This window comes from Varanus komodoensis, unplaced genomic scaffold (genome assembly GCF_004798865.1).
Source record: "Varanus komodoensis strain SLA01 unplaced genomic scaffold, ASM479886v1 scaffold4, whole genome shotgun sequence".
NCBI lineage: Eukaryota > Metazoa > Chordata > Lepidosauria > Squamata > Varanidae > Varanus > Varanus komodoensis.
The window spans coordinates 26,803,164-26,826,844 of record NW_025335941.1 but is presented as its reverse complement, the minus strand read 5'-3'; the positions used below and the strand labels follow the sequence as shown (position 1 = coordinate 26,826,844).

Sequence of the window (23,681 nt, the reverse complement as noted above, 5' to 3'; positions counted from 1 at the left end):
AAAGTTATTGTTAAATAACTGCTGTGAGTGTCAAACGGTGAAATTCATGTGATTACTCCAACTCTGGAATCATGGTAAATACTTTCCTAAGAATTATCAGATTCTAAATTGAATTCATCTGACCCAAACTGTAAGTTCCTCTAAAGGTTTCATACTGATTCATCAATTTACGTCTTAAATTTGCCTAATCACAAATGCTCATTGGGTGGATTACAGCTGTCTGAAAGAATATAATACAATAATAACGAACAACACAGGATATATCAGATTACTTTACCATACCTTACCAAAGTGTGTAACAAGCACACACTACAGATTCAGTTTTCTAATCTATTAAATGAAAATGGATGTAAAAAGCCCTCCTCACTTCTTATTAGTGTGCAATATATTGTAAAAGTATGGCCTTCTAAGTGTGGGGATTCATATGCATGTGTGCACACACATGTATGGACTTCAGTTTTTCAACCTTGGGGGCTTGGCAGGGGGAGGAAGCTCCGTGTAGGCTTTACTTTTTCTGTCTCTCTGGACAGGTGTTCATACAGATGGATAACATTGAGGAGCCTTTGACAACTATTATGTGAATAGAGATTGGGGTTAAGGAACTCCCCACCTCGCTGCCTTATCTAATATTGTTCTTTTTCAAAAGCCTGCTTGAAAGAATCTGCAAAACTGGGTCTCTGGTTTCCCATCATTAATTGGGTGTCTGTTGCATTTGGGTGGAAAGGGAGGAGGCTCCAAGTGATCTAGCAACACGGTTGGGCAAAGCACATTAAAATGGATCAAAGAATCTCTCAGTGGTATAAATACCTGCACACGACCTCACTGTGAATCATCGTCCATGTTATGTATATATGCAAGTGAAGGGTTGCCAACTGAAGTTGAACTTCATTGGGTAGTCCTAGGCAAAAAGCAAGGCAAAGCATCTCCTTCATTGCTCTTTTTTCCCTTTCTCCCCTTTTGGTGGGAATGAGTTGTCAAGTCTTTTCTTCAGCTGACACCTTCATCCCTCTGAATTCTGACTCGTCTCCCACTCTGCCTCTGATAATGCATCATAGCGCTGCAGAATGCTTACCTGTCTCCAACCATGCTACTAACGTGGTGTCTACAGGTACTTTTTAAAAATTATAAGACTGTTGTTCTTGTCGATGTTCCATTTTACTGCCTTTGCACTTTTCATCTGCTATGCAAGTGCTTTTGTGGGGAAGGGAGGTTCTTAAAGAGCTACTTAGTGTGATCTAACTTACCAAATGATTAAGAAAAAGTAAACCAAATGGCACATCAGCTCTGTAACTCTCTGTACAGTCATTTAGTTTAGAGTGTGTTTTGCCTGCCATGCTCACTTTCTATTAAAAGCTATCTGCTAAATTGGATAATCAATATTAGAAATATCGTCAATATAATTTTATACCAACATTTTTGAAAAATTTAATCTAATTATTCAATGAGATAATTTACATCAGCATGAATCTGGTGTCTTATTTCCCACCTATTTAAAACTCCTACTACTGGATGGGTAAATTGAAGTTATGCCTTTTTGAAGAGTTGAGTAAAGATGTCAATAAACCCAACATTTACAGATCTTTTAGCATTCCTATCTCAGGAATTAATTTACTCAGAGATAAAACCAATTGCTTTCAGTAGCACTTTCCAGAATGACAACCTTAGCTACTAATTTTTATAATTAAAAAAATTCAAAAGCATTAAAGTATTTTGTGACCTGCAAAATATTTTGCATCCTATAGTAAAATGTATTAGTTGATGTTTTTGAAGTATTATGCAACTTATTAGGAATGAATTCAATTCACAGAACATAGAAAAAGTTATTAACTTAATTAATATTCATAGTTTTACAAATGTCTTGCTGTACTGAAGACTTTTGTGAACATGAACATGTTTATCAAAGAAAAGCTAGCTATTTGTCAAAACACTATGAGTTTGATTAAGTCACCAGTTACATCTTTGCTACCCTAACTCATGTGAGAGTTCTTCTATGCTAACCTTTTCTAAATTGGACATCCATCCTATGAGCCTATATCCTTGTCAATATATCCTTGCATAATGGTCAATTTTAAAATTCAACCTTTAATATTCAACCAAATAAGAATAGTATTTTGGAATAGTACTTCAGAATAGCACATTCTATGCAAATAAGGGCTGATTTGTACCTACTTTTAAGGATGTTTTCTTAGAAAAATGGTTACTATATTTGTCTTCCTTTACAGCCTGGTCCTGTGCTTGCTTGCTTACATTAAGTCTCAAGGTATTCAGTTAGTGTTCAGTAATCTTCCAAGTAAGTGCTTATAATAATTAAGCCTTAAGAGAGCCATTTTATATTCCCTCAGCAAGGGCCCCAGCAATAATAGAATGGCCCAGGAAAGCCCCTTACAGACAGAAATAGAGCTCCAACCTTGAAAGAAAGAATGGGAATAGCCAGCATGGAAGGAACCATCTTGGCTCCTCTGAGTTTGGAAAGTGACCTTGAATAAGGAGAAAGTGGCAGAGAGGAGAGGGCTTTGGAGAGGGCAGAATACAAATTATTCTAGTACTTCCTCAAGACTCTTTTCTTCCAGCTTTCTTCCTTCTCCTTCTCTCTAATAAGTTTTCTTATTAGATAGGCTCAAATGTTTCTCCAGCTAAAGGAGATGGGAGGACAGGGAGGCAAACATGGCCTCTGTCACTTGTCCTGCATTGCAGGCTTCAGCCCAACAGTGCGTGAGCATCTTAGAATCACAGCAGCTTCAAGTGGTGAAGGCACAGTCCATAGCACTGCATCCTCTCTGTGCTATTTTCTTCGTAGCATAGTTCTCATCAATAGCAGTGGGAATTTGGTCTGTGGATCATTTTGTTCTGGCCCATAACAATGGCTATAGCAAGAACTATAAGATAGTTGAATTCTCATGCACAAAGTTTCATTGACACCTGCCTCCAACAAAATATGTTTCAAAGCACTGAAGTGGCAAAACAGAAAATGTCACAATGATATTTTAATATTTAAATTAACTATTAAATTGTTATCCTATATTTATTTTTATATGGAAGTAATATTATCCCTAACATGTGCCTGAAAGGATCTCTTTGACCATTCTCAATGATGATAATATTCTAAAATATTATAATATTCTAAACAGTGTGTATATTTTATTCTACATATATAGAATAATAGTCATAATATTTAACCATAATAGTCTAAATATTCTAATGCTCCAAAATAATATTCTAAAAATGAGAAGGGTTGCGGCCAGGAAGTATCTGTCTTTGATGGAAGGGCTCAATTCAAAGAAATTGCCTTGTTTAATTTTAGTAAACCTGTGCCCTTCTGTATAGCATATTCAGGAGCCTGGAAGGGGTACCTGGGGGATGAAGGCAAGCGGAAGTTCACTTTCTCCAGTCCAAGTGCAGGCACCTAAATCTGGATCCTATTCAGGGATTCTAACGTTTCTCTTTGCTTAAATTTTCTTCATAATATGTTTTGGTGACAGGAAACTGACAATGTTTCCATTTCTATTCTAGTGAAAAGATGGCCCCAAACCCTTCACCTGTTGTCAGTCTTACAAGCTGTTGGGCTGAAAAGGTACAATCTGATGGTGCCTACACGATTACTTGCTCCATGCTAGAAGGCTTGGCATTTCAGTGGGAGCTGCCATTTGATCCCCCCCCCACCCCACATTGCCCCTACATGATTTCAGTAATTTGCTTTTATGAAGTTTTTTAATGTGAAGAAACTTATTTATTTTTTATTTATTTATCAATTTATATCCTGCCTTTTTCCTACAAAGGGCTTGAGGCAGCTTACATCTCCTCCTCCATCTTATCCCCACAACAACAGCCCTGTGAGGTAGGTTGGGCTGAGAGTCTGTGACTGGCCCAAAGTCACCCAGTTGGCTGCATGGCTGAGCGGGGACTCGAACCCAGGTCGTCTGAGTCCTGGTCCCATGCTCTTAACCACTACGCCACACTGGCTCTCACTTAAACCCATTTTTATGTAAATCATTTATAAACTACAGACTAAGCAAAACAGAGAGACTTCAAATTGCACATTATGAAGAAAATACAATGAAACATAAACCAACCCATAGCAGAAGGGGAAAATACATTAATAGAAGCAACAGAAAAACTCTGACAGCTATCTAACATATTGGAGATGGGAATAAATCCATTATGGATGTACATTGAAATAAGACAGGCTTCATAAACTAATTAAAATCTGAAAAGAAACAGGACAAATGAGCATCTAGGGGCTAATTCAACAAAAATGGGGAGAATTCCAAAAAGGTTCTAACTTTTCGGTACCCTAGCATCCTGTTTTGCAGAAGGAAATCTTCTGTTTTTGGAGAGCCAGCAAAGAACTGAGCAATGTTTGAAGATATTCTGTGTTTGTTGGGTTGTTTGGTCAAAGTCTGATTTTAGGTGGAGAAGGGAGAACAGCAACCTTCTGGTCGCTCATCAGTGGTTTGCACCTGGACAGAAGTGTGGACTGGCATGCAGGTTACCCGATCAATCTCCTCAGCTCTGGTGAAATATATTCATGCAAATAAATATTTTATAAATTTCTGCAAATTGTGACGCAAATTGATGCCCTCTTTTGTGACAGAAGGGGGAAAATGTCTTTCTCCTCACATTTACCACACCATGGATAATCTTGTACACTTTTGTCCTATAATTTATGAACAAGTTCAAAAGCATTTGTCCCAGTACAGATCAATGTGCTTATACCTGCCCTTTGCAAGAATTTGCCTTTTATATCTACTGTCTGCTTTATGTTCTTTAAGTAATTTTACTTCACAAAAGGGTCTCTTTTTTATCTCAAGACTGCTAAATCTGTGCACAAAAATTTGGGATTTGATTGCCCATATATATTTTATAGGAAATCGGTTTTCCCGCAAGGAACCTAAAGTGGCTTACATAATCTTCCTCCTTTTCATTTTTTTCTTCACAAAAACTTTGTGGGTAGGTAAAGTTGAGAGTCAGTAACTGGCCCAAAGTCACCTGGTGAACTTCATGGATGACTGGGCTCTAGAACTCCAATTTCCTGTGCCTCTGTTCTATTATACGATACCGGGCTTTTGTCAGAAGAGATCTGCTCCAACGAAAACTTACAGACAAAAGCTTTTATTATGAGTTCCTCATTGTCCCTCATCCTGTTTCCTCCAAAGGAATTCCATAATTGAGGCATGAAAGTCACTGTGCTCAGAGACAGAAACACAGCAACACTTTCCTTTCTCTTGCAGGTACTTCAAACAGAGGCTCCTTTCTGTTCTTGAAGTTTGCTATGATTTTGGGAGTTCTAGCTTTTAATTTTTTAGAGAAGTCTCAAGACACTTATTAAAGAAGATGACCCTGAAAGTATATCATATCATACTATATCCAGTTATTTCAAAGACCATTAAGTTAAATCTTTTGTAGTTATATGGCAGAAAACCAATTTATGCATTCAAAAGAAACAAAGGAGCCAGTAAGGTATTGTGCAAAGGTTTTAATTGAATGTGAAATAGAATCTTTCCAGGAATATATTTATTTTTGGAATATATTTATTTCTGCTTTAATGCTTGAACAAGCATGTAAAACAAGATCTGTGGCTGAAGGAATGAAAATCAGGAATGGCTTAGGACAGAGCAATTTATTTTTAACTGGTGAATTCCCCTCATACCCACCCTCATGCATCATACTCAGACACAAAGAGAGTAACCCTGTGCATCACATCGTATGAATGGTTCAGTATAATATCAGACTGTGGAGTCAAGACGTCTCTGGTAGTTTGGATTTTGGATGCTTCACAGAGAAGGATTAAGACTATGAATGGCACATGTCTCTCTTTGCATTTGCAAGGATTAAAACAAACAGCTTTGTTTAGAGTAAAATAGATGACTGTCATTATAGGGCCCTCTGTGTGTGTAACATGGAATGCAACATAGCAACATTTGAGTAATCCCAAAGTCCTGTGCAGACAGACCTCATGTACAGGCCTAGCAGGAGCTTTGCAGGAGCTATCCATGGTGCTGAAATCCACCCCCAAAATAGGTTTGTTGCTATGAAACATGATGGATAGTTCCTCTAAAGCTGGGGCAAAAGTTGCATTGGATGAGGGGCCCCACTGACATAGGACTCGACAGCTTCCTCTGATCATGTGTACACATGAAAGAATGGAGAAGAAAGATCAAGGGTGCACTAACTGACTTGTTTCCAACCACCACACATTCAAGGTCCCTTTTATACTGCATCCAGTGCCATTTTTGCATGATTAGCTTCTGTCCCAGCAGGACCTTGAATAAATTGAGGTATTGGGCAGCACCCGTGGGGTAACCCACATTCCTCCTTCATGTGTTCTTTTGTACATTAGTATGCAATCCTATGCATGCTGGGAGTTTCAGGACATTTTTCTATCAAACCCTCAATGGTCTTGTTCTTTTATTTATTTAAACATTTCTATTGTGTAGTTCAGGGCAAGAAGCCCTCTCAAACCTAATATAAATAAAATCATTAAAATAAAAATAATCAAAACATAACATTCAACTACAAAAGCACTAGAATCTTTCACTCTTGCCCAGCAGTTTACCACAGACCGTTCTAACTATGTTTGACAAAAATATTGATTTTTGCCCTTATTCATGGAACTAAGGCATGGAGCATATTGGATTGGGAAAAATAGGTTGATTGTCTGAAAATGTTATATTATTATTATTATTATTATTATTATTATTATTATTATTATAACATTTCTATGCCGCCCCTTGCCGAAACCTTGGGGCGGTGTTTAATAATAAAATGAATTACTGTCTAGAATAGATTATGGTTCATCATGTAGGACAGAATGTAAAAAGAATATTTATTCTCAAAGATTCCTGTGTGTTTTGTTTTGTTTTTAAAACTGAACCTAGTACCTTCTGGAATCCTTCATCAGGGAAACCTTTGTCAGAGCTACGTGACCCCGATGGTGTAAGAATGATTGCCTTCAGTCTTTGGAAGCTATGTTGGGCAGTTGCAGGAATCTGAGGCTGTTGCCCCTGATGGAGCACTTCGTTCTGCAGCATATTGTGTTTGATATGTTTGCCATTGGCAATTTGGGAATGTGTCATTCATTCATTCATTTTGCATGTGGTTTTGTTTTGGTGCAATCCTTCTGGCCCCTGCTGTTCTTGTTGGAGCCATTTATTATTTATTTTATTTATTTATTTAAAGCATGTTTATGCTGCCCCCTTCGCAAAAAGCCTCGGGGCGGCTTACAAAGTACAAGCCATGAGGGAGCTAATTCACTTGATGACACTGGCATGTGAAAATGTGGGAATGAATGCATGCATTCACAATTACACATGCGCTCAAATATTCCTTTGCTTTCTATACCATCTTCCCAGCTCAAATGTAGGCTCTATTTACTGAGCTTTCAGACAGACTACCACCAACAGTTTTGCCTTGGTACAGAAAATCTGTCATGAGTTAAAATCTGGGTGCAGTCATGATGCGACATGTTTCCTTCACCACATGTTTGGATCAAATTAATGCATATACTTAACAAGTTCCCCAGGGGGTAGAGTGCAGGCTCAAGACAGGTCCAAAAGGTAAATGTAATTTGATATAATGTGATGGAAAGTATCTCAAATCCTTACACATTTTTAACCAATCTCATCTGTTTGTCTTTTATCCCAACACTTAAATGTTTCCACACATGCTTCTCCGTGGCAACTCTGGAAAATTCTCTATCAGGTCTACATTATTCGGTCCCTTCCTGTCATTATGGAAATCAGCAGGCTGCATATGGTGTGATGGCAGGTAAGAAATGTTTTCATGAAATATGTGTGCCTTGAACAGAATTAATCTGTAGCTATTTCACTTGAGCAGTGAAAGACGTTTCTAACAGGTAGTGGATTTCAGCTATTACCTACCTGGGGCCATCACAAAAATTGGCATCAGCCCCTTGAACCTAAATAGTCCATAATGATGGTGGTTGGAAATATTCTTAATTACTAAAAGTAGAAGTTTAGTCTCCAACATGGTGTCCGTAGTGTATTGGTGCCCCTCCTGATGTTGATTTTATTTTATTTTTTCATTTTTTTATTTTTTTCAAATATTGCAAATATTGTATTAAAAAAAAACCTGGGAGGTTGTCATGTTACCAAGCAAATTATCAGCTTCCAGCTCCATCTTTGTTTGCAAGAATGTCTTACTTCTCTCAATCTGCACAATTTTCTTTCTATAGTAAACTTTCTAGATTTTGGGCTTTATAGTAAATGTTCTAGATTTCTTAGTATTTGAGCAGAAAAAAATGGGGACTGAAAAGTGAAGTCCCCAAATCTTTCCCATTGTGTGAAAGAACAATTCTATGAGCATTTTTTTGTAAGATTGCCCACAATATTCTTAACATTCTAAATGTGCTCACTGAGCATCGCATAGCTTCCTATAGTGTATAGGAAGTGTCTGTGTGATGCAAGCTTATCATTCTAGATCTTCCTTAATAATTTTCCATGCAACAGTAGTATTTAGGGGGAAAAATTGATGAAAAGGAGACCAGAACTGTGTTACTGTCCCCAGCGTTCCAATGTTCATTGGCCTCGTTACATTTCCATCTGCAGGTTCCATGCAGCTGTCCATCAAACAGTGTCTACATGGGGTAGATGCCCCTTTACAGCCATGTCCTCTGAATGCCTGGATGACCAGGGAGGGGGACTTTTGAAAGATGTGGTATCAGAGGTGGAGCCAGTGGTGGGATCTTGCTCCCCTTTGTGTCCACAGTTATTTAGATTGTGCCTGTAACACATGAAACGTGCTTAAACTTGAGATCAATATTATGACTGTTAATTTGTTGATGCCTTCTTAAGAAAAAAGTACAAGGGAAAGGAAGAAAGTGATGAACAGAAATTCAGTTTGATCCTTGTGATTTGAAAACTGCAAGCACTTGCAGTGCTGTTCAAGTTGCTTTTGATTAATCATCCTAGAATTGACTGAAATATATAGGCTGAGTTTGCATGCCATGAAAACCAGGGGAGTTGCCAAGCTTTGCATTGCTGCGGTTTAAGTGAGCATGGTGGTATACACTGACCAATTGCTGGTGGCAAGTGGGAGCAAGTAATCAGCTCAGGAATGCAGCATTCTGGTTTTTCACAGAACTTATTAGCTTCTCCTGCTTGCAGCAGGAACAACTAAACAGCGTACAGCAGCATACTTGCTCATTCCCAAATAATCCAGATTTGTTTTGTTAAAAATTGAGTAGTCATTATGTCCGGACCAAACATAATGGAAATCCCATGTGGATACAGAATCTAGAAAGAACCTGTGTCTACTGAAGAGTTTAAGATTATGCTTTTCATGATTATGCAAGCCATGATTGCAAAGATTTGCAGGAAAAATGCATAGGCCAAATGATTGCAAAGATTTGCAGGAAAAATACCAAGTGAAATCTTAGAAGCAAGAAAACTTGCTGAATAAGATTTCCAGTGTCCAGAGAGTTTACATCTTCCCATGACTAGCAGAAAAAAATGAATGATGTTGTACTCATATTCCATCTACCCTCCAAGGAACACAAGGAGTAAACAAGATTTTATCTTCACAACAGCCCTAATAGGTAGGTGAGTCTGAGGAAAGGATCATTCAGAAGGCTTCATGGCAGAGTACAGATTGGAATTTGGGTCACTGCATATCTAGCCTGACTCTCTGTCCATCACACCCCACTATCAGATGCAAAGTAATAGAAATAGTGCCATGCAGATTTGCTTACATTGTGTGATGTATATTGGACTTCGTATTTCGGTTTTTCTCTTTGCTGATAAGGAGATGACTATGGTGCTGAATGTTTGTGTGATTATTTATGATACAGTTGGGGACTAGCTAGAACTACCAGTCATCCCATGTCAAACATGATGAAGAGTCTTTTTAACCAGGTATTTCTGAGATAGTTTTCTCCTTCTTCTCCTTATTTATAAAGATGCATTTATTCGGTTTGCTAAAACCTCTCCTCCTCAGGAACTGCATGAATGTTTGTGTCTTCTATTTCTACCATAAACCAGGACTTCAGTGGAATTCTTCACCTATTTTGCAATGCCTCAATTCCTCCCCTACAAATCTTCTCTAATAGGCATCAAGCCTGCAGCTCCAGATATGCTGGCAGCAAGTCTCTCCCAAAGTCGTATTTTGCAGACCTGCAGTATGTCCCATCCCAATGTTGTGAATGGAGTTGGCACTTTACAAGGCAAGTCCATTCCTTTTGGTGTCATCTTACTTCTCATATATGATTAAATTTTAGGGTTCTGTTATGAACAGCAATTCCTGTCATGCAGAACTGATTTGAGTTTTGGACCTTCTTGCTAGGGCTTTAGGTTTATTTTTTATTAAGTTTATTTTTTAAATGCAAGCTTACCTAATTTTGCAATTTTAACCACTATGTGAAGCTAACATTTGCATTTGTCCAAATTTTTCATTGGAGTGCTCTGGCCAAACAACATGTACAAAATTGTGTATATTAAGGAAAATGATGTTCAAAAATGAATTTTTAAGGAAAATTGCTTACACAATGTACATGTTGTTTTTTTAAATATATTTATACTCTTCATTTTTTGTTTCTGCAAAGACTCAAAGTGGCTTACATAATTCTTCTCCTCCTTCTTTCATATTATTCTCACAATGTCTCTCTGGACTAGATTAGTAGGCAAATCTTGTGAGCATGGTTATTTGGCAAAAATGCATGCAAAATTTCATGTACTTGATCAACTGTGCACAAAAATGCTTATGAATAAGCAGTGCTTTTTTTGTAAGAAAAAAGGTGCTGGAACTCATGAAATTATTTACCTTTCGCACATAGTCAGTCACTGTACACACACACACACACACTTCAGTTGTGTAACGAAACATAATGGTTGCCGCTGACAGTAAGCACTCAGCGCATGGCCACACGACCAATCACAAGCTGAGCAGCACCACAACCTTAGCAGCGCCATCACAACCAGTGTGAAGTACGCATGCATCGGATTTGACACACAAGCAGCCCGCATGCACTGTTTTAATGATTTTCCCGCCGACCTGCTACACTCAACAGGGCAATTCAAATCCACGTGGACCAAACATCAAACTTTCAAAAGTTACTTTTAAAACTTGGAAAATCTGTCGAAAAAAGGTGCTGGAACTCTGTTCCGGTGCGTTCTATGACAAAAAAGCACTGTGAATAAGGAAAAAAAAAACAGTTCTTTAAAAAAAAAAAAGCCTTTAAAGGACCAAACACACAATTGGAAAAGTGAGAAATTATAAGAGACAAAAGATTTGTCCCATTGGTACCTCTGGTACGAGATATGCATTAGATAACCAGGTGAAACTGTGTTCATGGATCAAATATGCTAAAGATGTATATCTGAAGACACCTAAATTAAGGATGCAGTGACTGTTCCTTTGCACGTCTGACAAAGACAAAAAAGGGCTAGTTTGTGTCCAAATATGATGTCAGCACACCAATGCTAACACCTGGCTGCATGGTAAAACAGTTGTAAACAAAAAAAAGAGGTGACCTTGGATTCTCTGCCTCATTTGCTCAAGGAATCCTAGAAGAAGAGAAAAACCAAGTTAAGAAAGACACACACTCAGTGCTATAGGTACACAGATCAGCTGGCATCCATCACACTCCTCAGAGACAGCCTTACCGTTAGGCAGCTGCCAGCCAGTTTTATGTGCTGGCATTTTCCATTATTTGATAAAATGTGTGGTTCTTACTGCCAAGAATCTTCTTTGGAGGTATTTTTTGCATGACAAGCCTTTGGCACTATGCACTGCCACAGGCAGCAAAATGTCTTGGACAAGCCCTGGAATCCAGTATTTATGTACCTGATCTCAGTATTACTGGGAACACGTTCCAATTAATTCCCAACAGTTCCCTTGCACAAATGCTCACACAAGATATCTGCTGAGCAGAGCAATGCAATCAGAAGAGCAGGCTCCTGTAAGATTGATCCTCCTTTTCTAGGAACAGGAAATTATAAGGCTGAACATTTCCTCCTCACAGAGGAGTCTCTGTGATCTTTCCTAAACTTGCTCTTTCAGTGTGAAGCTGCTCATGTGAGTAGACTGTTCACATGAACAGCTCTTTGGCTAGTGCTGCTGGTCAAATCCAGCCTGCCTAGTTTCCTAATCTTCCATGCCACAGTTCCCCAGTTCCCAGATGGCTTTGCCTCATTCTTAAGACCACACCCCATTTCCCCTGACCACCAACAGTTTGGTAGTTTTCTGGGTTTTTTTATACCCCCAGACCCATTCTAAGAGGTTAGATTGTCTCTTTAGTTTTAAGCTAACACGTGCTACCCACTTCTGAATGTTGGCCCTGCCCCTTTGCTTTCAGCCCTGCTCACTACTGGAATGTGGTCCTGAGAGTCTTTTGGAAATTGAAATGGGCTTGCAGGATGAAAGAAGTTTAATTCCCTTATTTAGGTGCAGCTTGCCTTGAGCTCAGTCACAGCCAGTTGAGCTGGGTTAATTCTTACTGGATTTTTGAGATAAGCTTCAAACCTTTTCCAGTGAAATCCATAGAATTTAAAAGTAAAATTGGTTGGATTGTGACTTTGTGGCTATAATGTATTTAAAGCTTAAATAGAAGGCTTAGAACATGAACATACATTCTATACCACAGCAATATAATTTTTCTGTGATGTCTTTTGAAATTTCAGTTTTATCTAAAATAGTAATAAAATGATGATGAGAATCTTCTTTGCTCACCTTTAGCTTTTATTCTCTCCAAGCATTCACAATCAGCTGTGTGACATATATGGGTGGAAGAACCAAACTTGTTAATAACATAAAAGAATCCAATAAGATAAATTAAGCTTATTGCTGTTTTTCATTTGGCTGAAGTATTTCTACCACTGCTTATAAATACAAAGATATTTTAACCATACACATGAGTTATGAAAGTGACTTAATTCCTAAAGCTAGGACCCCTGTCAGTGTGTATTGTTTCATATAGGGCTAGTATTCGTATGAGCTAGTATTTTCAGTCTGTCAAAATTGTCATGTTCACTCATGTACAAATACTGGTCTGGTAGTGAAAGCTTTGAACATTGCAAAGCTATGAACTTTTGCAAGTTCCAAATTTAGCAATCACCTTGGCTATACATAGCTCAAATGTTTGTTTTTGCAGGCTTTGCTAAAATGTAAACTCCATCCAAGAAGTTCATGCAAATTCATAATATAATCTGAATAAAACCAAGGCAATGCCAGCTTTCATTTCATTTCCTTAAAAAGAAGTTTTGATTCAGAAATATGTTGTTTAGTTGGACAGATGAATAACTGAGTCTAGCTGTAAAGCTATCATTCCACCCTCCCTTTGTCTAGAGAATGGTTCTTAGATGGCAAGTTATATATTCTAGCAATAATAGAATATATCTATACATCTAATGTGATTTAGAAAGCATTGTTTTACTGTATGATGGTTAGGTATTATAATACTTTGGTGTGCTTTGTTTCCTGACAGGTAGCCTGACCCCTTGCCTTTATAAATTTCCTGACCATGCTCTGAGTGCTAGCTCATGTGCTTTGGGCCACAGCTTTCCTCCCATGCACCCATCTATCCTTGGGGATGACTCTGCCACCACTGATTTCAAGCAGGAGTTCCGCAAGAAGAACAAGGCAGTTGAGGAACCCATAGACACGGATTCTCCAGAAATCAGGGAGCTGGAAAAGTTTGCTAATGAGTTTAAGCTAAGAAGAATTAAGCTAGGTATGGGGATTGTTTAAAGATTTTAGAAAATCTTTGTTTTGATTGCTTTAAAGCACCATGTATGCCAATTGTGGAACAAACGCTCAACAAAGCTGATTTGCAGTAGCACTAGTAGACACTGACCTTCCAAACTGCCCTTTACAATCATATGCAGAATGTTGTGAATTCGTGCCTTATACCTGCATTTATGACCCTGCCGGAACCATTTAAAGTTGTGTGCAGTGGTATGGTTAGATCCTGAATGTAATGGATTTCCCACCCGTCCATTTAGAAGGCCATGCTTATTTTTTCAGTACTGGTTCACAGAGCACACAACTTGGGATGTGTCAGGAATCTGGCAGGGGATGAACATCCAAATGGTTTTAATTATTTCTCTCTCTGGGTTCCACTGGGCTAGTTTTGCCCTGGTGCTGACTTCCTAGTGTGAGAGTCAAGTCCACCTGCAGGCTTTCATCTCTAATAACAACCACTGATTGGGCATAAAAACAACAATAATAAACAAACTAAGGAAATTTGCACAAATCACACTATTTGTGAATAATGGAAGGTGAAGGAAGTATTTTTAGCATGATTTGAGCAAATTCCACTAGAACATATGTAGAACATATGCACCATCATGACTACAGTATTTCATTTTCCTACACTGATACATTTATCTGGAAATAAGTACCATTTGGTTTTAGAAAATGGAAATATGTATAAAGAAAAAAATAATAAAATGGGTGATTATTTGGTAAGGGGAGGAGAGCCTGGACTTCAGCCCCAAGGTCAGATAACAAGCAAAGGTAAGAAATCCAAATGTGTACGTGTTTCTCTGAGTCATAGGAAACACATACTTTTTACAGTAGTTTAAAGTCTAGAGAGCATAGTACCATGGCTAAACTTTACTTTTTAGCATTTTCCAGACAGGTAACTATGGTAGCCCTTTACAGTAAAAACATCAAAGAATCGTGTAGCTTCTTAGAGATTATTATGGCATAAGCTTCATCAGGTGTAACTGAAACAATTTTTCAGGGTCTCACTGATGAAAAGAAAATCAGTTTCATATTATTAGAAGAGAGAAAGCTGCTGGAAGAGCTTTAAAATCATGATTCGTGTAGAAACAAGGGGGAGCACCTTTCTGCCACGTACACAGATGCATGCATGTAAGGACGCCGATGACAGCTCTCAGCATTCCTGGTTTCAACACACCGATCTGTTTTCTTTTGGCAGGTTATACACAAACTAACGTTGGAGAAGCTCTGGCTGCTGTGCATGGCTCTGAATTCAGCCAAACAACGATTTGCCGGTTTGAAAACTTGCAGCTGAGCTTCAAGAATGCTTGCAAACTAAAATCAATACTAACAAAGTGGCTGGAGGAAGCAGAACAAGTAGGAGGTATAATAAAATTAATGGTTCTTTTTAACTGCTAATTTCTCATTATGTGCATTTTAAACATATCAGTGTGGAGCAGTGAATAATACTTGCAGAAAGTGCAGTCCTTGCACCCAGTGCCTGTACAGGACGTGGGTTAATTCTTCCCTGCCATGCTTTCTATGCCAGCGTTCCAGCTAGCTATCCCTTGCTCCCAAAGACGGTGTGTAGCTCCTGGTACTAATGCAGAAGGTGTGCTCACTTAGGGACCTGACCAGGGAGAGCATCAGGGTTGCAGTGTGAGGTCATGCGTGGGCATTACGTCTGGCTCAGCTTCCATCTCCCATGCTCCCTGAGCACTTCAGAGAGATCCATGTCAATGTCAGAAACGGAGCTAGACCTCTTCTGCAGGACAAGCCTAGAATGAGGAAATGTCTCAATATCCAGTTTACACGTAAGGGATGATGTAGGAGTGTCCCCACATGAAACACTTAGAGTGCTTTCAAGGACGTTGCATATTCAAGGCCTAGCCATACATTTAAGACGCGGTTGACTGCAGTACTTCGAAACTGGGCCACCAGGGCTGTACAAATTATAGCAACAGTTATAGCATACATTAGGCCACATGCACTCAAGATGTTCACAGGCGGAGCGGTTTTGAATTTGAACTGGTTTACAGAAAATGCAACAAGATGGAGAGAAGGGTACTAGATCTCCTTCCATTCAATCTGTAAGGTCAGGAATGGGTTTTTCACCTGTGCATTGCAGGTGGTACATTCCAAGCAAACTTACTGTAGAATTACAACAATGTACTCGCTATCTTGCCATATGGCCCCCTACTTTTTGCATTTACAACTGCCTGAGAATGGGATCGGATCTTATTATATGCTATCATGCATTATTTGGTTCTTACTAGGGAACACTTTAGTCCAGGGTTAAACCAGTTTTGTTCTTTATTAGGAACAGTCTTGTTCTTTATTAGGAAGAGGCCTCCCTCTGTCCTGGTTCTCTGCTTGAATCCTGAGTTTCAGCTTTAAAAAGACTGGCCTTACATTCTATTTACCTTCCTTGTACAGTTTAGTATAGGTGCTCTGCATTTCTTAGTTTTTTAAGTTGTGGTTCTAATAAAGTTGAAGAGTAGATTTACATGGAAATCTGGAATAGACAGGAGTTTATGTGACTGGATAGACACATTGCCTAATGTGTGTGGAGCACAGAATATTTTTTATAAGTTCTTATTTCATTATTTCTTGGGGTTTCTGTCAATGGCAGGTGGTGCATTTTTATTTAATACATATACTTATTAAATGAATATGTATACAAGTAGGTAGTACATTTTTCTTTAATACTTGTATTTATTAAATGCATATATGTATATAAATATATTAAATTCACTGGAAATATCTGTTCAGGGAAGCAATAGTTTTGAGATAACCCTGCCTCTTGTCACTGGAAGTAACTTGTTTTAAAAATGTTTCATTCTATAGCTTTATACAATGAAAAGGTTGGAGTGAATGAACGGAAAAGAAAGCGCCGAACAACAATTAGGTAATAAATAATACAACTGGGTTCTGGCTCAGGTTTTTCAGCCAGGGAAAACACAAATGCAGCCCCTTCAGAGCAAAATGTGATTTGTGTAAAAAGGCATGTGCGCATGTGCACGCGCGCACACACACAATATCCAGGCTATTATCCTCTGCTTCTCTCCTACATAGCAATATATCTGGTGTCTATCTCAGGAGTGAGCCAAAAGTTAAATTGAATTTACTATAGATCTCTGAGTGAGCTGCAGTAGACATGCAATGGTTTCTTACTTCCAGTTGTTTAACAATAACAGTCAAGCTCCTGAAATAAAGAAACTCTTGGGTGGGATAGGCTGGAAAACCACAAGTGCATCTTGTATGAAGAGACTGAGTACTTGGTTCTGGTAAGATACCAAAGCTTTAAGTATTCCTTGTAATTTTAAGGTTGCGCTACCTCGCTGAGCCATTTTGCAAACACTTGCCTCCAGTTAGTGGAAACAGGGTGTTTTTTTAAAAAGCTAGAAATAGATTTCACTAGCTTGAAGTCTGTCCACCCTGATCTATACCTGTTTACCCAGTCTAATGAGAAAACCTGAAATAGTGGCAAATCGGACCTTCCTGGCAGAAATAGAATTCTGGGAAGTTGCTGCTTTCACATCGTGCATAAAGTATAACATTGCCCTCTGGTGGTCAAATTAATGGTTACATCTATGAGAGTGAATACGTGTTTGTATGTCCTACTTGCCTTTGAAAGGGATATATAGCATTTGAATACTCACAAGAACAGCAAAAAAGATAGAATTTCACCTTTCAGAAATACTTATAAAATACTTATGGATGAAGCAATAAAGTACTCTGATAACTAAGACTGATCTTAGCAAAAATACAACTGTATCACCAGGTTGATTTTATTAATTGTTCTAGAGGTATTTGCCCATTTAGAGTAAGAGAGAGGTTGATTCAGGAAACATTGGCCTCAATTTCAATTGGAATGGTCATGTAACCATTCCCAAAGAGACAGAACTGGGGAAAATGTCAACAATTTCACCAAAGCAAAAGCTGAGTTGGGAAATAGCAGCCAAGAGCAATGAAAAAGGTGAAAATTAATATAAATTAGAGGACAGTCCTGGGGCCTTTATAAAGTGTGTAGGTTTATACAATGCAACAAGTCATGCTGTTGCGTTGTATTCTACCATTGTTGTTCCATCATGTAAACCAAATCTCATTGTAGCAGTTCAGCATGGTATGCTCGGTTTTCAGAAACCACTTAAAGAAAGAAACAAAGGTCTGTTCAGTGGTTTCTTGAGATCATGATGGCTTATTGAATTATCTGAACCCGGAAAACACAGCCCATTGTGATACCAAGGCCAGCAATAGAGAGCTATTTGGCAAGAGCAGCCTGTTACAGCTCTTGCGAAACAGCTCATTGGAGACTGCCATTGACAGCTGCCATTTTGACATCCCTACTCTGCCTGTCTGCTGCCCAGTCTCCTTGGGGCAGGAGTAAATGATCAGCTGGGTGGCAGTGGAGAAAGGAGTCATGTGTAGGAGTGGGAGAATCATCTTGGCAGTGGAGCCCAGTTGGGGACGGTGCTGCTCAGCTGGCTCCCTCTGTGCTCCTCATACTTTCTCCTGTTTCCCAAAGAGTTGTTCCCAGCCAGATTCCATGACGCATCCCTGGCAAGTAGGAGCAAGAAAGTGCCCCCCCCCCATCATTGTCACTTCCAGGAAAGTCACTCACACAGGTCAGGGAGTGTCCATCACCACCATCCAGCCCATTCCCACCGGCATGTGCATGAGGGGCTTCCTTCAGTGTGCATGTGGGGAACCAGCTCAAATGCACTGCTCTTTGCTCTTCAGGAGAACCCAGATGATTTCTGTCCCTGTTTTGCCCAGGTGTAGCAGGCACCTCCAGGCTACCCTGCTGCACTGGTCGCTTCTGGAGCAGGAGGCAAGGCAACCTGATCATCTCCCTTGTGCTCAGGGCATGGGCGTGCGATAAAGACTGATTTACAGCAGCAGTGAGCCAAACTCAGCTTGCGATCAGGGCTGTCAAAGAGAAGAGCCCCATTCCTTCCCTTGGTGTCTCTGGGAGACTGCGTGGAGGACTGAGAGCGAGGAAGATGGTGCTTGGAAAGGGAGCTTCTGCCATAGGCTGGATCATCTGTCAGGCACATTGAGGTTTTAAATGCAAACCATGATCACCATAACGGGTTGCTTGTTTTGATATGTGCACCCAGCCATTATCCAAAGTATATTTTGGATTCTCCAATCTGAGCTTGGACACAGTTCAGCAACCTCAGAGGTGAGAATTGGAGCTCCTTCACTCATCACTCTCAAAACTGGGCTGGCTGCTTTTGAAAATTGGGGACTTGACCTAGTAAAGGGAAGGAGAAAGTGAGCCAGGAGGAGAGGAGACAGGAGACAGCATATGAGGGCACAGTCATTTAGGACATCAAGAAATTTAGATGTTAGAACTGGAACATACATTTATCTAGTCATTGTGTGGATGGTTGAAGTGCCCCATTATTACTGTAGTACCTTTGTTGAAGGCCCCTCTGATTTCATCTCCCATCTCAAGATCATCCTAAGCATTCTAATCTTTTCAGCAACATACATACAGCAATTTACTATTTCCCAGTTGTTCAGTGGCAGTTTGGAGAGTCATTCTCCCACTCTATTTTGTAATTTCTGCTCCCTCTGCCCTCCATTTCCCATAAGACTCCCTAAGAGCAGTGAAAAACGTGAGAGGGTTTTAGCTGCTATTCTGTATCTGTTTCTGCCCACTTGTTTTACTTAGTATGCTCAATGAATCTGACAAATTGCATGCAATGCTTTTTCTGACACAAAAATCTTATCCATGTGTTTCAAGTAGCCCATATGAGACATGTATCATGAGCCAGCTCTATCAAGGATATAACTGGCAATTTTTTTTTCTTCCTAGTATTGCTGCCAAAGAAGCCCTAGAAAATCATTTTGCAGAGCAAAGCAAGCCTTCTTCTCAGGAGATCATGAGGATGGCAGAAGGGCTCAATCTGGAGAAGGAAGTGGTGAGAGTCTGGTTCTGCAATCGAAGACAACGAGAAAAAAGAGTGAAGACAAGTCTACATCAGAACACCTTCAATTCCATTATTAAGGACCACCAAGAGTGCCAGTAGAATTCCTTCTGAGAATTAGAGATAAATTATTTCTTGACTGAAACAAGAAACTTTGAAAACTTAGTATCTTTTTTTAAAGGAAAACTAGGGCTAAATGGAGTGCATGCAATGCTTACTACCTTTAAAAGCTTTTCAGGTTATTATCATAAATGATCTTCAGGTTGTTTCACTCTTAATACCAGGCATCTCCTTAAGAAAGAAAGTGCAAGTGGGTGGTAGCTACTTGTTCAATTAGTGCCTTAAAATAATACCAGGCATGTGGAAGATGGACAAAACAGCTATCTTCCTACAGAGGGTACAAATGCATTTCCTGCTCTGAGGACTGCTTGGCCCATTTTAGTATCTCTACCTGTTGGACAGGCTGGAGAGGAGAGGTAAACATTCAACCAGCTTAAACAAGCCAACTGTATATACCCACCATAAAGTGCCTCTTTATATTTTATTGCTTCAGCTCATCAGTGCCTTTATTTGTTGTATGTTAGAGTATTGCTGATAAGGGAGCATTACACTGTCTAAGACATCAGTGGGGAAGCTTTTTCAGCCCAAGGGCCACATTTCTTCATAGCTAACCGTCCAGGGCTTACATGTCAGCAGTGGATGGAGTACATTGCCACACACACACACACACACACAGTGCAAAGCCTGTGAAGATATGAGATCTGCATAAAGGCACTAGTAATTCTTAACAAAAATGTCGGTTCAACCCATCCATGATTTGATTGCTGCAGACATGCTTTAACTCAGTTGCCCATTAAAGACTTCCATAAAGCCATCACTGCTCAGAACGCTTGCAGTAAGTAAGGCTGGGAAGGGGACAACTGTAAAAATAGGCTGCTGTTGCTGAGTCTCATGGGATGGGAGACTGTGTTGGTTTGTCTGTAAAGGCATCACTGTGCAAGTGATCAGGCATGAAATAATGTGGCAGAGGTGAAACACCACAGCTGCATGAAATGCCCTCAACTACTGTTCCCCATGCTGGCACCTGCAATATTTCTCTCTCTATTCAAGGGGCAATGGGGTGGTGGGGGGCGTTTTCTCACTTGTAATCTGTATTTCAGAAGCTCCATAGATCCTGAAGTATAAGCTCTGAATATTGTGTTAATAAATAGGGACTTCATATACTCCTGTTACTTTATATCATGTTTCAGTTCTCAGGCTAATCATAGATGCCAAGATGGAAGGGATATTCAAGAGCCCACAGCTACAGAGAAATTCTGCTGACTTCTGTTTGCTCTAGTCTTTTAATCCAAATACTCTATTGGTGCCATGGACATTAAGTGAACTAGCTAAATAAGTTACAGCATGAAGCCTTCCCTCCTGCAAGATGAGATTTCATAGGAGAGAAAGAAATACTACAGGAATTATAAGATTACTTGGGGAGCAAGAGGGGGATGAAAAAACCCGTCAGCTCCTACTGCGGCCAGGCTTATCTGTAGTTTGATGAGCACTCTTCTAGCTGACAGGGTCCTTAACTCAAAAGCTGCTTAAAGTAGCTGTGGCCTAATGAGTAGAGCTTTAGCAAACAGTGAGAGCCCCTGCTGGTTAAAATATTACCAATAATTTTAATATGGGTAAGGCTTATAGAGAAGACATAATCTACATTTCTTATATTCACGTTTAAGCTTCTTCCTCTAAGCAGAAATCAAAATGCAAAGGTAGAGAAGCCTGGTGAGGATTAAAAGCTTGCTTGTACCAAAAGGAACTTGGCCCAATAAGGCGTGCTCCTTATCCTACCTTTTCATACCTTGGAATAAACATAGCAATTATCTCTGCACTGGTTTACGCAGGAAAGCCAAAGTGTATTAGAGAGCTTGTTCTAAAAGCAGCTGAAAGGATCACTGAAATAGCATATACTGTGCATACCTTTAAGGGGCTCTTACTAACAAGTATGAAAGTGTAAACCCCTATCCTTCTAGTTGGTCACAACAAAGGGAAGATGAACAAAGCTTACTGAAGGCAAGGACAGTGCAAGTAGCCAAAACATCCAAAAAGTTGTATTTTTATCAGCAGATAGACAAGCACTAGAAATGGTTAAACTGCTTGGATTCTTGCTGCTTGGATTCTTTAAGTTTTCAACCAATTTAAAACTTTCAACTTACTTCGTTTTTCTTTTGTTTTTGGTGGTACCTTTAAGTGTTTTGAGCATCAGGGCCATCTTAACAGCATTATGGGCCCCGGACAAAGCACTGGGGCCCCTATGACAACTACAACTACTGTTAATTTTGGAAGTTTTCCAATTTTCCAAGGGTTTACACAGATTAGTATGGGGCTCATGCGTTAAGACGGCCCTGCTGAGCATGGAAGTCTTTGGAAAATATACATTTTGGGAAGGAACAACAGTGTGTATATTACACATGCTTACCTTTTCCATTGTCCTAGTAAGATTGCTTTTGTGTTGGATCCAATTAGACAGACTTATTGAAATCAGTAAGGCAGTAAGTTACTACCTTGTATTTCACTGATTTCAATAAATCTTTCAGGTATAATTAAGCCTGGATCAGAACATTTATTTTGAAATGTTACAAACTTAGAACTTGATGGTTTACTTCCCTTTTCTGATGCCACGAAGAATCTTGAAAAAGGTACCATAGTGTTCATCAGTAGCTTTATTCTGAGTGAGCACCTATGCTTTTAAACAGTTGCCTGACACACATTTATGTTTTGCAAAGGTAAGAGCACAGATAAAAGGAAATGCTTCACACATTGAATTCACAGCCACAGGTCAATGTGCTACCAGTGTTAGCAGAGGCATACATCAGTTGCTGAGCAGCTTTGGGCAGGAGCTCTGTTTGAGGGGATTCCTGTCTGAGGGAACCTGGTTTGCCACTATGTGAACAGAGTGCTGGACTGGATGGACCATTGGCTTTCTTAAATTCTTAGGATTTGCAGGTTGGAGAGTAAAGCTAGGGAGGTTGGGAAAAGATTACCTGCTAAATGTTTGCTTGTTGAACAGCTATTGGAAGACAAGAACTGTATTGTTTTACAAAGTGCAGCAGGCGTTAAATGGGAAGAGATGGTAATCTTAAATCTGATACCATAATTAAAGAATCCAAAATTGGTGAGTTGGTCCAGCTGATTAATGTTTCATTCAGGGTGCATTCCCCAATGCTACTGTTTTTCTTTCATGTATTCTTTCAGCACTGCTATTGCCCAACAGAACTGATGCAACATTTCTAACACTTTAGCTTGCCCATTGTAGCTATGAGTACACTTATTTTTTTATATTTCATATGCCTGCAACCTTCCACAAGAACACTTATGATTTGCCCTCTTACGTGGCTTCAAGGATAAGAACACAGGAAAGCAGAAATATGCTGTATGTGCATTTATCCTAAGTTTACAAATGCAAAAATGGTATATGTTCATTTGCAGCAGAATCCTAATATATGTCTATTCAGCGGTAAGCCAATTGTGTTAAATGGTACTCTCTCAAGTATGTAAAGGACTGCAGTCTACTTCTCTAATTAGTGAATGTTTTAAAATTGCTTTTCAGTAAGTTACAATATTAAATCCATCCAATGAAAATGGCACTGCAGGAGCTAAAAGCTTTTATTTATTTTTACAAAATCCGTAATAGGAAAACTTATCTAAAGTAGTCTTAGTGCCATATAAAGTCTATTTTTTTTTCAATTACAAACCCCAGTTGTATATCTACTTGAAAACGTTTTGATCCTAGTGTAACCAGAAAAATCATTATTGTATTCTAAAACTGAAACCTAAGTCCACAAATATTGTTACTGATGCCATATATAGTCAGATGACATTGTCACAATAATTTCTTTGTCTCATAGAAAATCAGCAATAATTTTCTTGATCATTTACATTTACACGATTTAGAGTTTGCTACACAATACAGTTGAAAAGGAGAAGAAACCCTTTTTCACATCCTGCTATAACCTTGCTACACAGTTAATGTGAATTATATTTCCTATAATACATCAGGATATCCATTATTTTGTTTTATCC

At 39.2% G+C, this 23,681-nt stretch overlaps 1 protein-coding gene across 2 annotated transcripts; it reads left to right on the top strand.

The window, feature by feature from the left end:
* Positions 1-966: 966 nt before the first annotated feature.
* Positions 967-19,715, top strand: POU1F1 (POU class 1 homeobox 1). Of its 2 annotated transcripts, XM_044442376.1 has the most exons (7): positions 967-1,108; positions 6,876-6,882; positions 7,622-7,764; positions 13,436-13,681; positions 14,894-15,058; positions 16,522-16,582; positions 19,502-19,715. In XM_044442376.1, the coding sequence occupies exons 1-7, from the start codon at positions 967-969 to the stop codon at positions 19,713-19,715; spliced, it is 978 nt and encodes a 325-aa protein (XP_044298311.1). The 2 variants fall into 2 exon arrangements, with proteins under 2 accessions (XP_044298311.1, XP_044298312.1); XM_044442377.1 differs by lacking the exon at positions 6,876-6,882 and having other exon boundaries at positions 7,699-7,764.
* Positions 19,716-23,681: the final 3,966 nt, after the last annotated feature.